Source organism: Ammospiza nelsoni, chromosome 2 (genome assembly GCF_027579445.1).
Source record: "Ammospiza nelsoni isolate bAmmNel1 chromosome 2, bAmmNel1.pri, whole genome shotgun sequence".
Lineage (NCBI taxonomy): Eukaryota > Metazoa > Chordata > Aves > Passeriformes > Passerellidae > Ammospiza > Ammospiza nelsoni.
This window is the reverse complement of record NC_080634.1, coordinates 8032654-8047498: the sequence shown is the minus strand read 5'-3', so window position 1 is coordinate 8047498 and position 14845 is coordinate 8032654. Positions and strand designations below refer to the sequence as shown.

At 35.9% G+C, this 14845-nt stretch overlaps 1 protein-coding gene across 3 annotated transcripts in view; it reads right to left on the bottom strand.

Moving 5' to 3' along the window:
- Positions 1 to 14845, bottom strand: part of GBE1 (1,4-alpha-glucan branching enzyme 1) — a 137217-nt gene that overhangs the window by 73170 nt on the left and 49202 nt on the right. For all 3 annotated transcript variants that reach the window (XR_009420520.1, XM_059493719.1, XM_059493720.1), the window contains exons 4-7: positions 6817 to 6942; positions 4979 to 5114; positions 1722 to 1812; positions 401 to 610 (exon numbers count right to left, since the gene is read on the bottom strand). Coding sequence is in view for 2 of the 3 variants with exons in the window: in XM_059493719.1 (XP_059349702.1) it covers positions 401 to 610; positions 1722 to 1812; positions 4979 to 5114; positions 6817 to 6942 (563 nt within the window). In the remaining variant the exon portion in view is untranslated. The remainder of the gene's footprint in view (positions 1 to 400; positions 611 to 1721; positions 1813 to 4978; positions 5115 to 6816; positions 6943 to 14845) is intronic.

Sequence of the window (14845 nt, the reverse complement as noted above, 5' to 3'; positions counted from 1 at the left end):
TCTCTTATATATATGCAATATACTATATATAGTAGGAAAATAATATGCATAAAATGCATAAAATACACAATTATACACTCCTATATAATAGATATTTAATAGATATTTATAGAGAAATATGTTTATAAATAAAAATAACTATAATTATATAATGCATGCAATGCACATGGTATATAACATGCACATTGGTAGTCATAGATGACAGGAAAGCAATGAAATGGAATTACTATCATTTAGTGTTAGATTTTAAGGATTTAGACAAGTAGAGGAATTTAACTCCACATCCTGCAATTGCTAAACAACCCAAATAACTTTACCAGCTTGGTGAGGAGTGTAGTTTTAACAGAATTGCTATGAAATAATAACCACTAGCACAGCTGAAGTGATGTTTTATACTCACTTGGCATAGTCAAAGAGCCTGCTGTCCCAGAGCTGGTGATTGCCTCTGTATCCAGAATGGAAGAAACAGGAATCTGTACCATCAAACTGGTTGAGACCATCTTCTGAGTTTTTTGAGGCATGGCTGTGCACCACATCCAGCAGGACTGTGATGCCCATGGAGTGAGCAACGTCAATCATTTCCTTCAAGTCGTCAGGAGTTCCGTACCGGCTGTGAAACACAACGTGGCACCATCAGGACTCAACATTCATCATGGAAACTACATCAAAGTCAGCAGTTCTTCACCACCTCCTCTACAGACGTACACGGGTTATTTTTTCAGCCTCTTAAGCAGTAGCCATTGCTTCGAAACTAACATTTGATCATTTTTCCTTATAAGAATTCCATCATCCACATAAATGCTTTGCAAAACAGATTGTTTTATTTTTCCTTTTTTAATAATACATAAAATTCAATATAAAAGATAACAGATACAGCTTAAAGCTGCTATTTAATATTGAACACTTCCTTAGCTCATAAGGGACAAGAACACATTCATATTGCTGGAATAAAGTAACACAATGATTACAAAAGTAAATGTACATCCACAAAGCCCACAAAATACACTAGCTGCTATTTTCCTGCTTGGTTATTTGGTTTAGGTATTACACCATTTTCTTAAAAAGATTTTTTTCACCTACACTTGACACACCTTTTTTCAACTAATTAAGCTCTTAAAAACTTAAAAATTTGGATAGTTAAAAACTGACTATCTAAATTTAGTCTGGTTGCCACTTGATCTGCTCTAAGATTAAAAAAAAAAAAAATGACTTCCACATTTATCATAATTTTCTTAACAACTACCTGAATTCATTTTTCATGTAATTTCACCCTATATCTCAAGTCTAAGCACAGTCTGTTACAAGCCTGTAAGGGAAAGGGTGCCCAAAGAACACAGAGAGTCATGATTTTAATCAAGTTCATTACGAACAGTGTATAGTTCTGTTTGTCATAATAGAAAGCATTACACACTGTTTTTTACTGCCAAGAATTTCACCCAAACCTATGTATAAAGACTGGTGAAGGTGGATTACCTGGAATATGCTATGGCAGCTGAAGTTACTTATAAACTTTTTGTCTGTAATTCTATCAAAAGTGTTTCACAGAGCTGTTGATCACTGTACCAAATTGATTTCAGATTTAAGAGGAAGGTAGAGTAAATACCTAAGCCATTGCTTCCCATTATACACTTTCTTGCAAACACACATCTGCATGCAATACTGATTTCAATGGATGAAAGAAGGGAATAGAACAGAGAAGATGCTGGAGCACTTAAACCTACCTTGATGCTGCAAAGAAACTTGTGACCTGATAACCAAAACTGGCATAGTATGCATGTTCCATAATGGCCATCAGCTGGACACAGTTATAGCCTACAATAAAAACAAATATAACAAACAAATGCCTTAAGGATAGTAAAAAGAGTATTCAACACCTGTAACATATCCATTCTAGTCTTCTCTCATTTTAGCTGCCTCTGACCCTAATGGTTAACACCTAAAGATTCAGCAACTTTCACAAAGCAATTCTAACTAATAGTTTATACTAATGTGATCTCCATGGCAAATGAAACAGTCAACTTGTTAAGCAATTCACACATATTTAATCTCCCAGATGCGGACAGAAAGAAGTGTAATCCTTAACTAACTTCAGAATATTAGTTATGCCAAGCTGCACGTCCTGAACTGCTTCTACTTTTGACACTTGCAGTCAGGGTTATCCACACATTATGACAAAATCACAGGATGGTTTGAGTTAGAAGGGAACTTAAAAGATCCTCTAGTTCCCACTCCTCTGGAACACCTCTAGTGGAACACCTTCCACTAGACCAGATTGCTCAACATCCCTTCCAGGAATGGGGCATCCATAACTTCTCTGAGTAACCTATTCCCATGTCTCACCAACCTCAGAATAAAGAATTTCTTCCTAATGTCCACCCTAAACACACCCTGCTTCAATTTGAGGCCACCCCATCCCTGGTGTCCACTTGGATATCAAGTCATTGACTGAAACTCTGAGTGTGACCATCCTTCTAATTCCTTATCCTCCAAGTGGCCCATCTGTCAGACCCACATCTCTCCAGCTTAGACACACCACTATAATTTCATGACATATTAAATCTTTTTTTTCATTCAGCAAAAACATATTTTTCCAATTTTAATAATTATTTCTTCCCTCTACAAGAATCTTCCAAAAAGAAAAAAAAACACAAGTGTAATGTGCTTTTATTCCAAGTTAACCCAAGAACCAAAGCAGTCAAGGAGGGCTGGGGGACACACTGTGTTCTATCTCCTAAGATAGTTCAGTGCATGCTTAAGGAAGGGAACTCTAAAGAATCAAGATTTTTCTACAGACTATTAAGACTCACACCGCCACCACTTCTCTGTCTGAAGAAAATATCCACTTAATCCCTTAGTTTCAGCAAGATGCTGTAGAATTTTTTATTCTTCCTTGGGGTTTTTACAGCTGTGACATTAAAACCCAGAGCTATTATTAGAAGATGGTGTGAGCTCAGCACTTCGTCAGATTCATTGCTGGTTTATAATTCTGGCCTGTTATAGTTATTTTTATTTACATCATTTTATAAATAAACCGCAACATTGCATCAAATTAATCTCATTCAATTTGCTTGCTACTTATTTTGTTATTTGTCAACCACATCCTCCTACAAACTAGTAATATATTAGGGATCTCGTATAGTGACGTCTTTAAGCTTGTTCTAAAAAGTAAGACATTCCAAAACTGATCTAACAGACCTTAAAAATATTTTTTAAAATACTTAATTCCCACGATGTTTACTTAATGTAAACAAGAAGGAAAATTAGTTATACTTTCTATATACCCTAAATTTGATACTGCTTTTTATTATTTGGTGTATCAGCCTTTTCATGACATTTATAGAGTCCTACAGTTTTTTCTTTGTGAAGAAATCCTATTAACTTCCTGGGACAAGTGAAATTCCTTGGCAGTAAGGAGTCACAGATATATAGTGTAAAATCCAAAACTACTTTTTATATAATGTAGAATCCAAAACATCTTCCACATGTGCAAACTCCCTCAACTTGACCAAAAGGCAAAAGCCACAAAACATTGACTTAACATGTAAAGCTACACAAAAACGCCTCTTGAGGCACTCTGATAAATAAAACAGAATTTAAACAAATCAAACACAAACACAGCCACCATCCACAGAGGTTTCAGCTACAGATGACATGATTATTTTAGCGCAGTGTAAAATATATATTTCATCACAAGGCAGTAAGAGGCAATAGCTTCTAACATTGTCCATTACAGAAATAGTGCAAAGACATCATAGGAAAAAATAATTAAATGAAATGGAAGTGAACAGTTTTGCTGTGGTTCCTGAGATAATGTTACCAGCTCTTTCACATATCCTCTCCAATATACGAGAAGCTCTTTTCCTGAAGAGGGTCTTTCATATTTAAAGTTTGCTTGTTCTGATACTTCTGAGCTACTGCTCAGGGATAAAAAGTCTAGCATGCTTATTCTGGCAAAACAAAGAATATTGAGGTATTTCTTCTGTCCTTTCTTAGAATTAAGCTTTACACTAGTAGAGCTGTTGGTTTCTCAGCTGTTTTAATGACCTGGAAAGGCCCGGGGATGGCCTTGGGCAGCCTGTGCTCCAAAGGACAAGAAGAGGCTTCAGGTTTTTTCCTCAGTCTTCAGTGTTTATTAGTTTTTATCTAAAAGATTTTCTCTCAGCCCAACAGAGGTCCGCACAGCACGCCAGCCATGAGCACACTGAGAGCCCCCAGGGCGGTCACTTATCTTTATACTCAAAATTACGTATACAATATTTACCTATTTCCCCCAATACCTTTCACCCTTATTGACCAGTACACCTTTAGTAATAACCAATCCCAAAGTGCCAACATCACCACAGAAGATGGAGGCCAAGAAGAAGAAGAAGGACGGGACACGCCCCAATTCCTCCATCTTACTTCTCTAAACCCCCCTGTACAGAAATCCTAAACCCTGTGTTTCACACTCTAATTAACTTATCCCTTCACCATTCACCCAGTGAAATCCTCCCATCCTCATACAGGTGTCGTCTCCCGTGCAGGATCAAAGTCCAGCCACCAGACACTTCTGGCAACATTCCAGGACTCCCGAGCCCCCCAAGGGTGGTCTCGGTCACTCTGCACATCAGTCCTGAGGTGCTGAGATCCCACATAGAGCCAATTAAGAATGAAGCATTTTCTGAATACTATCACAAAAACAGGTCCTTTAACAAGTTGAAAGCAAACCATGCCAAAAGCAAATTAGCTTGCAATACTTATCTGGGTTTTAATAACCATATTTTACTTAAAAATTTGGAATAGATTTTAATTCACATATCCTATTTCAGTCTTTGTTCTCCATAGATTTGACTTGTTTATGATTTTTGCTCACCTAAGAATCTATTTTTATAGCAAGTGTAATTGGGAAACTCAAACCTCCAGATACTTGACAGTTATCTTTTCTAACAAGCACAGGCACAAAAGTATTAACTCTGCAAGCATTTCTGGTATTACTTACCAAGGTCCTTTATTCTAGGTAGTACATTGTATGTGAAGTTTTTATAAGAAGCTACTTTGCCTTCTGGAGAAGCAATTCCCACATGAGATTCATAGATTCTTAGGCTTTTTAATCTCTTGGGAGAAGGATTCTTATGCTATAAGAAAAAAAGAAATAAATAGATGTCATTAGCTCAGGAGTGTTGTCATAATCACATGATTTGTACAAGATGAAAATCAATTTAGGTTTATTTATTTTTTCCTCTAAGAGCATTCTAAACATTTCAGAAGCAATTGACCATTTTATATTTTTAAAGGAAATGTCTGTTTGAAAATAGCATCCTTGATGAACAAGAAACTGGACATTGATGATTCAACGCTTTTCTAATATTCTTTTTAAATTACACTTCAGTGTTCAAACTGATAGTAGCCACTCCACTTGTTTTCCTTCTGAATCACTACGAAGCTTGCTTGAAAATAGAGAGAGAAAATAAGATAGGCTTTTATTTTTTAAGCATACCTGCTTTTTGCAGGTACATGAAATCACTGCCTTACCTCATCTGAAATTTTTAAATGTTATTCCTAAAGAATACAGTCCCACAGCACAGAATCATTTAAATTGTAAATACTTAGGATTAAAATAAAATTTAAAAACCCCAAGTCTGGAGATCAGTACACAGCATTTCTAGATGGCTGAAAATATTTGAAGAATACAGAGGCCATTGAATTAATATCCTATTTGTAAGTTTATTATTCAGGTGAAATATTGAAAACACAGAACAAAACTAGTTCTGCATTTTCAAACAACAAACAAAACAAACATGTGAACAGAAACTAAAGGAACCATGTGAAGAACAAAACTTCTGATTGAGTCTTGTTCCCTGTGATTTATTTCCACTGGATACCTCTACTATTCATAAAAGGACTTTTATATTTTTTCAATAAGGCCTTATCTGCATCCAAAATTTCCAGCCTTTTTCACTCTAGGTGAAACCCCAATCATTGCATTCCCAAATCCCTTTTCTTGTGGACATTGAGATGTCACAGAGCATCATACACAGAGTAGACCACTAAACTGATAGACAACACACGTTAACAAGAGTTAACGTACATTATGTTATCTATTTTTACAGAAAATATTTTACATGCCAGTAACCTTTTCTCTCTCAAGAAGTTGCTTCCTAAATTGAGGTGGATGAGAAAATTTAACTCAAGATAGAGTCTACAGCATTTCTAATATAAACCACTGCATACCATTTTTCAGGGAAAACATGAAAAAGTTGATTATGAAACAACACCACTCAGTCTGAAGTTTCCAAACCTTCTCCTAGGGTTTTTCATACATGATGCAAAGAGTTCTCTCCCTTACAGCAGTGCATGAGAAGAAAGAAGGCTTTATATTCAATAATGGGATTTTCCTGATACAAAGAAACCAAGATTTGACTGGAGCATTGGCACCTTATTTTGGAAGTTTTTTCTAACTTCATGGAATATTAGCCTAGTGTTGAGTACTGAGCATTTGCAGATGACCAGTCCTTAAATCGAGTACTGATAATTCCCTACTCTCCATCCTACCAGGAATAGCCATCTTGTCCCAGAATACCTGTCAACCTTGCCTAACAGGTGGCAAAACAACTTTAAAATACCACATTAATAACTATTTTTATACATTCTACAGGAGGCTGAAAAAGCAGCTCAAAAACATCCATCATTAAAGTCATTTATTTCTGTCAAAGCCGTGAATAAAATCCCTTCATCTCTCAGCTCTTTTAACTTGTTTGCTATTTCCTTTTATTTTCTCCCAGACAGGGAAACAAAGATAACATGATACCCCTCTCAAAAATAATATTGAAGCCTTACTATATATGACTGTGGAGGATTCCAGTGAACCCAATCATAATTCACTTTGTCTTCATCACGGACCACATATCTCGCCCAGGGTGAAATACGATAGAGGAGGGCGCCGTTCTGAGCACGAATCACCACCTATAAAATAACACAACATATGCAGGCAGTCACTTATAACTCACAGAACGCCTTCTATGCAAGCCACAGCACAGAATGAAATAGGAGACTACACAGAAATTTAATTTAAAGAACACACAAACACACAATGCAAGCCAAGAGGAGGAAGAATGACCCTGCCCGCAGGGATGATTTGCAACGGGACACTAAACCAGACATGTCATACAGGAGTCATGTTCACAGCAAGAGCTGAAAGGTGAGAATATACATAAGATTTATATAAATAATGGGAGAAGCAGCCTTCCCAAATGGATCTCTGTTAGGTTCCCTAATGACTCCTGTCATTGCTATTTCCTTTCCATGTTCTGAAAAATTTAAACAAACATGCAGTATTATTAGGATGAGAACTGTGATTTGTTTAACTTGACAAACAAAACAATCTAGTAAGGCAATTGTAATATCATAATGCCATCTTCTTTTCCATGCTCTGAGAGTCCTTAACAATGTCACATAGCCCAGAACCACAGACAGCACAAGAAGCACAGGACAATTTTTGGGTCAAAGCAAAGAAAAAGTTTCGCCTCTCTCACATCCTCCCACCCCATCCCACCTCCCCTCTCCTCAGCACAGAAGGAACAGCACCACTTTGGTTTTGCTTGGTATCTTGGCTGCCACTAAAACAGTAACACAGATGGTTTGCAAATTTAAAACCCAGAAATGTACAAGCAAGTGAATGCACAGAATTCTTAATTCTGCTTTTTTTAAACAAAGTGATGACTGAGACTTTTCAGTTGGGTTGGTGGTTTTATGAGGCGCTTTTTTTTTTTGTAAGAAAAACTATGAAATTATAAGAAGCCTCAAATGAAAAAGGATAGGGGATTTTCTCCACTCCTTTCTCATTTTTTTGTTAAAAAAAAGTTACTTGTTTTGCTCTCAATTCCTGCAGTAGTCTGGAAGACAAAATTATCAAAGAATTGCCTTTTGACCTCTGGCAAGTGTCTTTCATGGTTTTGATAGATTATTTGTATCCTTAACCCAATCATGGAAGAAGGCAGGATCACAGAATCATGTTTAGTTGAAAGGAACCTTATAAAGGTCATCTAGATCAACAAAGAAGAAAATATGTATATGCAGATGGTTAATGGAAGTTGATAGAATAAGGCAAGGAAGAATGACTGCTGTCCCTCAGTACACAGTATTACAACTCCAACAATTTAAAATAGGTTTTATAAAATGGAGTAATTAATATCAAAAACCTCACCAAAAAAGCTGAGAAAGTTATTGCAAACCACTGTAAAGCTGCATGGAAAGTTTCTTCTGTTAGCTGCACTAGCAAAGCTGACCCAAAGAGTGTTTCTGAAAATTCTATCAACACTGTGAAGATCCTCCTTGCTGATAGCATTGACAATTTGCAAATTATTCTTAAAATAATAAAAGCTATCTCCTCTCTCTGATATCACAACTTCTGATGGTGCTATTGCTTCTTTTATTATTTTGTCCCAATTTACCCATCACAGAAATAAGATGATTACTGCATATAATAACCTACTCATCTTGGCATTCCTTTTTTCTAATATTTTAGCATAATTCATACTAGACAGGCTTATGAAGGGTGGGCACATTTAAGAAATGTGAAGTAATTAATCTACATTCAGAACATTAATTAGCTGTAGTACTGGTTTAATCCAAAAATGATACTGGAGGGGAGAAATGCAAATTTCTTTATTATGCTATATTAATCCAGTCACGTACTGTCTTTAATTAAAGCCATTAAGCAATGAAAAAGTTAGGAGAAAAAAAGATATCAGAAAACCATTTAAATGGCCAACCATCAGTTATTTGACTTTTTCAAGTTAAATTTCTATAGTTATACTGCACAACCAATTTCTGTATCCTGTCCTTCTGACAAAGTTTAAGAACTTGTATTGTTCTGTAGTCACTTAAATTGACCTTATTTTCCCTCATTTGTGAGACACCAGTGCATTTGTTTTAGCATTTATTTAGAAGTAATTTTTTCAAGTGCTAGTTTTGCATTTAATCAAAACATCTACAAAACCAAACTTAAGGGCTACACTTTTCAGGAATTGAGAGACTTACAGGAAATCATATAAGGTTCTATCAGCATTTACAGACTTAATTTTAAAAGATGAAACTAAAACTTCGTAGAAATGCATCCATTTATCTGTCATATATTAACATAGTAATTATATAGAGTCATAAACAAGCCATGGAAATCTACAGGTTGGGTTTACACACTTAAACAGTCTTACAACTTTAGGGTCTGCTCTATTTTAAGGCTCACAATCTAAATTTTTGGGTTCATTCATTTTAAAACTTTGCTTTCAGTTCTATTATGCAAACATATAAGACAACTCCCATGCTCAAAAGAAAGTTATCAGAGAATCACAAGGTTGGAAGAGACCTTTAAGATCATAGAGTCCAACCCAGGACACATTTATCCAAAAATAGAAATAATGAAATTTAATCATGCAAATATCAGAAAAATCTCAAAAAATGTGGAGAAGCACTTACTTTAAACAAGTAATAAAATGGTTTTTTTTGCTTTCTTTACAGTATAGGTGGTCTTAAGAAACATTTTTCAATTATATCCAGCCATGGCTATAAATTAATCTTACCTCTACAGTAGAAACCTCAAGTTTGCTCATTTGTTGCTGTAATTTTTAGTATCATGGGCTGTGCACAGAGAAAGCAGAGTCAAGAAAAACAATTATTACACCACCAGAGCTGGTAAAGTTGACTCCTCTCCTTCTCTGGTTTACAGAAGCATAATCAACACAGCATCCTCACAGATCTATCAAGTGATCCCTGGCAATTCCAATTCTTTGTAGCTATGCTTGTTTAATACTTTTCTTAATTTTATGTGAAGACCATTTACAGAGTCTCTCCTAGGCTTAATTATCAAGCTCTATACTCAATCATCTTAATCTTCTCTCTTGATTTTGTATAAATTTTATTAATAAGGTAGAAATAAAAATTCCAAATAATGTTCTCTGAAGTTTCTTGAGAGAGAACTCTCACATCACCATGCTTAGCTGAAGCGTGATCACAGGTACAGGAAAAAACTAAATGGCACCACAAAACAAAGAGCAGTTCAGCCCAAGACTGACAAAAAATAACTCTAATGCAAACAGTCTGGCAGCTTTAATTCCCATATTTGCTTTGCTATTTCTTGAAACAATTACATATAAGTAAAATAATAAAATAAAAATATAATAATAAAAGGAGTAAAATTATATAGCATACATAAAACAAAGACAGGTGAATACTCCTGCTCCACTCACCCCAAATTACAACTTGTGGTCCCTTCTCTGCAGTGTCCAGATATAAAAATTAGCTGCTGTGTATACTCTAAAATGTGCTGTTACAGATTTTACATGCATAAGGAATATTGAATAGAGTCATTACACAGCACTTGGACAGAGTATCTATAAATCACTTTAACAGATACTGTACTTTTCCTCCAAATTAGTTTGAAGTGAGTAAAAACAAATTTCTAAAAGTTGCAGCCTAACTAGCTACTACTTAGTTCAACAAGACTTTATAGCTGACTTAACACTTTCTAATTAACTCAAAAAATGGTTCTCTAAAGAACATATATAAGACCATGATGTTCATTAAACTAGGCTTCTTCAAACTGGCCTCAGGATTTACCTACTTCCTTTTCACAAGGCATGTCCTTGATCATTCCTCAATGTATATGAGGAGGCACATCCCACCATTTGATATAAAAACTACAGTTCTCATTAAATAAAGCTTTTAAAATGCATAATGCTATAGCATGAAACATATACTAAGTGAACCAAACAAACCTCTCATCACAAGCAACCTCTTTTACAGTTTAGACTTAAGTGAAACAAAATCCTAGGTAAAAATAATCCCTGTATTTTTGATCCTATTATTACAGAAAACACTCCAACAAGAGGACAAGTGAGGGGAAAAAAGGAAATCCGAGTTTCCAATACAAACTAATACATCCTCCCCAATTAGTTAAAAACCAACAAAAACTGTCAAAGAAGAAAGAAACCGGTATCTCAAAAGAGTTACATTGAAACTGCCCAAATTTAGTCAGAATGGAAAAACACAAAATAACTGATGTAAAGAACTTGCCACCATCTACATTAACCACCTCTTTGTGGGAAACATGAGATAAAGTAATACATATCAAATTGTATACTACGTGGACAACATCATGATTTTTTTTTTGTGTCTGTGTGCAAAGAGGGAAGCATCTTACAACAGTAAGCCTGTTTAGAACTCCCAAAGAGAGTTTTTTTTCCCCCTGTTTCCAGACTCTCCATGATGGCTCTCCCACTGGAAACTTCTGACACAAGAATGTAGGAAATTCAAAGTCATGCTGAATTTGCTGACATCAGCTTTAAAAATAGTTCACCTAAATAGTTTAGGGTTTTTCCCCACCTCTCCTACTGGCAAACATTCAAAATCCTTGATGTGACCTTTGAATGTCACATGATTCTGACTTCCAAGTGAGATATAAATAAATGTAAATAAATGATCTCACAGAAATAAGTGTCAGGAAGACAGAATGAAAACGTCCTTCAAAACCTGGCATTAAAAAGTCAATTTGCTCTAAAAATGGACATGACACAGACACATAATTTATATAAGTACAACTGCAAAACAACAGAAATGAAGACCTCAACCTACGCTGTACATCTTCTGAATGCAAAGGTTAAAAATTGATGTTTGGTATATTCATTTTCTATTAAAGGGATATTGAGTGTATTGTCAAAGTTTCTGTCTGAAGTGTACAGCATCCTAAAGTTTAGCATCCAAAAACACTGTAGTAAGTGCTGTGGATTTTACAGATGAGAACACCCAACACAGAAAAAACCACGACTTTAAACCTGAGTTTTACAGCATCACTGCTAGTAAGTGATTAATTCTGAAAAATTTTCAGACCTAAATAAAAACAAATGTATGGCTGCAGTCAGAGAAAACATAGCCAACAAAGTCTGGCTTTGAAGATATATAAAAACTGGTGTGCAAAAGTTCTTTCCAATATTCCAAATGCTGGACTGCTGGAAGACAAAGCAGGACCTAAACTTCTCAATAACACTAGTACAAAAGTTACATTGTGTTCCACGTCTGTCCACTAGAGGATAGGAAATTCGTGGAAGGGGAGTAGGTTGTAGGACAGAATTAAATATAGGGGTTATGAGTCTGTTTGATGATGTTTGGAACTCTCAAAAGCAGTTTATTACAGTTAAAGGGAAACCATCACTCTGAGGTCAGTCCAGTATCATAAAGAAAATGCAATAACACATAGGAGCAATTCAGAAGCTGAAATAGGTCTCATTTAATGTAATGATGCTGCCAACGCAGGACAAGTGAGATTGAAAGGCCTTGATTTTTCAGGCATTTCAGACTCTTGGGTATCCCATTATTCTGCCTTTCCAAAATAACCCAGGCCTTTTATATCACCCACAGCACGTGCAGAAATGCCTTCTGGATGTCTTGGGGCATTTAAAGGAAAACTCTCTGCTTACAATCAGGCAATTTTCAACCTATTGTGACTCAGGGAAATCTGCTGGCTTTTTATGAACAGATTTTTTCTTTGACGATCTATAATGATAAAAAGTATGAAAGGTTCACAACAAATTTAAAAGCTTTGTCACAAATACATATTCGGATAAAAAGTAAATCCATGTGTAAAAATGGAGCTCAATGTGGCTGTGCTATTGTTATGACAGATGAACCTCTGCAGTAACAGGACACAAAGTATCACATTTGAAATTCATGTATGTCTATGAATATCCCCTTTTTCTTTGTGTTTACCTACCTTCATCTACTCTTCACATCAGCTCCATTTGGCTACTTCAATTCCCAGTGTACACAGAGATCTTCAGAACAGTGTGAGAGGATAATTCAAGAGACAGTTGCAGAAGATCAGACAACTACTCTGCTCAGCAACCACTCCTTTTGCTTTCAGTTCCTGCATCTAATCCATTTAATTTAATTATGATGTGCTTCCATAAGGTGTCTGCCTCTGTTTCCACTAATTAGGAGACAGGTTCAAACGCTAGAACTAAAAAGCCACGCTGCCATTCTGCATTTTTTAGATATTTGTTTTGATTTAAAGTTCTTTTAAAATTATGTATATAAAGTTCTTTAAATATATATATAACAATTTACACGCATTTCTGCTTTTTGAGAAATTTTTTATGTAGTGCTTTATCATTTATACTCCAGCTAAGGAAATGAAAATAACAAAATGATAACTAAATAACTGATGAATATAAGCAAGCCAATAAATTGCTCTGAAACTGTATTATTATTTCATTACTTTAATAGCTCGAAAACACTTAGAATGATTCTTGGTATATGTGGCTTTTAATACAATGATGAAATTAAATTGGCCATCAAACCAACAATAGCTAATAAAATGAGAGAGTGGACTAGCTTCAATATAAAGATGGAAATGGAAGTGACTTGTTATATAAGGGCAATAAGGTATTATTTCAGTATTTTACAATCCACAGTATTTCATTAGCTTCAGATCTACTAATTTCTGACACAAAATTACACAAATGCCACAGGAATACAGCTGTAAATATCATTTCATCTCAGTAACATGGATCAGACTTAAAAGCAAGTTCAATGCAAAACAAAATATGGGCAGGATAAGCTCTTGAAGACTCCCTAGAAAGTTTATATTAGATGCTGTGATAACATAAAAAGGTTTTTCTATTACATGAAACTTATTAGAAATTTAGCATCAAGGTATTTTCCTCCCTCAGTTTTTCTAAAAGTACATGAAAATGGAAAAAAACTGCTTGAATATGAAGGGGTCGTATTCAAGTAAAAATGTAAACTTATATATTCTACATTCAAGGTCCTGCACTCAAGACACCGATACAACCCTGCTATTCTCTTTTTCTTTAAGTTGTACATCCTTTTCTCAGCATCCTCAAGTTGCTCCAGAAACAGAATCCTAGAGTTGTTTACGTTGGAAAAGACCAGGTAGTCCCACAGCTAGCCCAGTACTGTGCTCACCACTAAACCACATCCCCAAGTGCTGTATACAAGTGTTTGCTTAAACTTCTGAGGATGGCAACTCCATGACTTCTCTGTTGCAATGCATGACCTCTCTTTCCTAATACACCTCTTCCAGCACAACTGGAGGAAATGCCCTCTTTGTCCTGTCACTTGTTACCTTGGAGAAGAGACCCATTCCCACCATCTATTAGCTGAAAGTCCCTCTCCCTGTGCACCCCTGCCTCAAAGGAACTCAATTTTCTTCAATATTCATCCTCAAAAAGAATGAAGCCTGACTTTAGCACCCAGGATAGACAACATGGTTCTGATGATCTTTTGCCAGTGGGCAGTGTAAACTGAGGCCATTTACAACAGCAAATAAAATCACATCACCCCCTCACAAGCACAGAGGCAACCAGAGAGCAGCTCCTCTCTTTCTACAGGTCAGCACTGGTTTGTGGGAGAAGCACTGGAATCTGGAGGCTGTACTTCAGTGTGTTTGGTTCTTAATGCACAGAACCACAGCAGAACACTTCCTGACAACACAGTGCAACCTGCTGCAGAGCCCAGGACTGGAATCTAGAGCTTCTTGTCTGAAAGTTCACTTTAAAGCAGCTTTAGGTAAAAATACAAAAGCCTGATAAAAATTTGGGATTGAACAGCATGGTAAAGAGCATTATTCCTTAATTGTCTCCCTTTATCTGATAGATTTTTAGAGGCCACATAAATTTTTCTCTTAGACAGTCTCAGAAATAGAAGGCAAGAAATGAAGAAGCAAACACAGCTCATTAATGCCTCATTCTTCTTGCTACTGCACAGCCCTGTAACAAGGCTCAGGAGACGCAGCAAGGAAATTAATGAATCAGAAGCTCGTCAACACCTCAGTTTCCCCAACTCAGGAGCACCT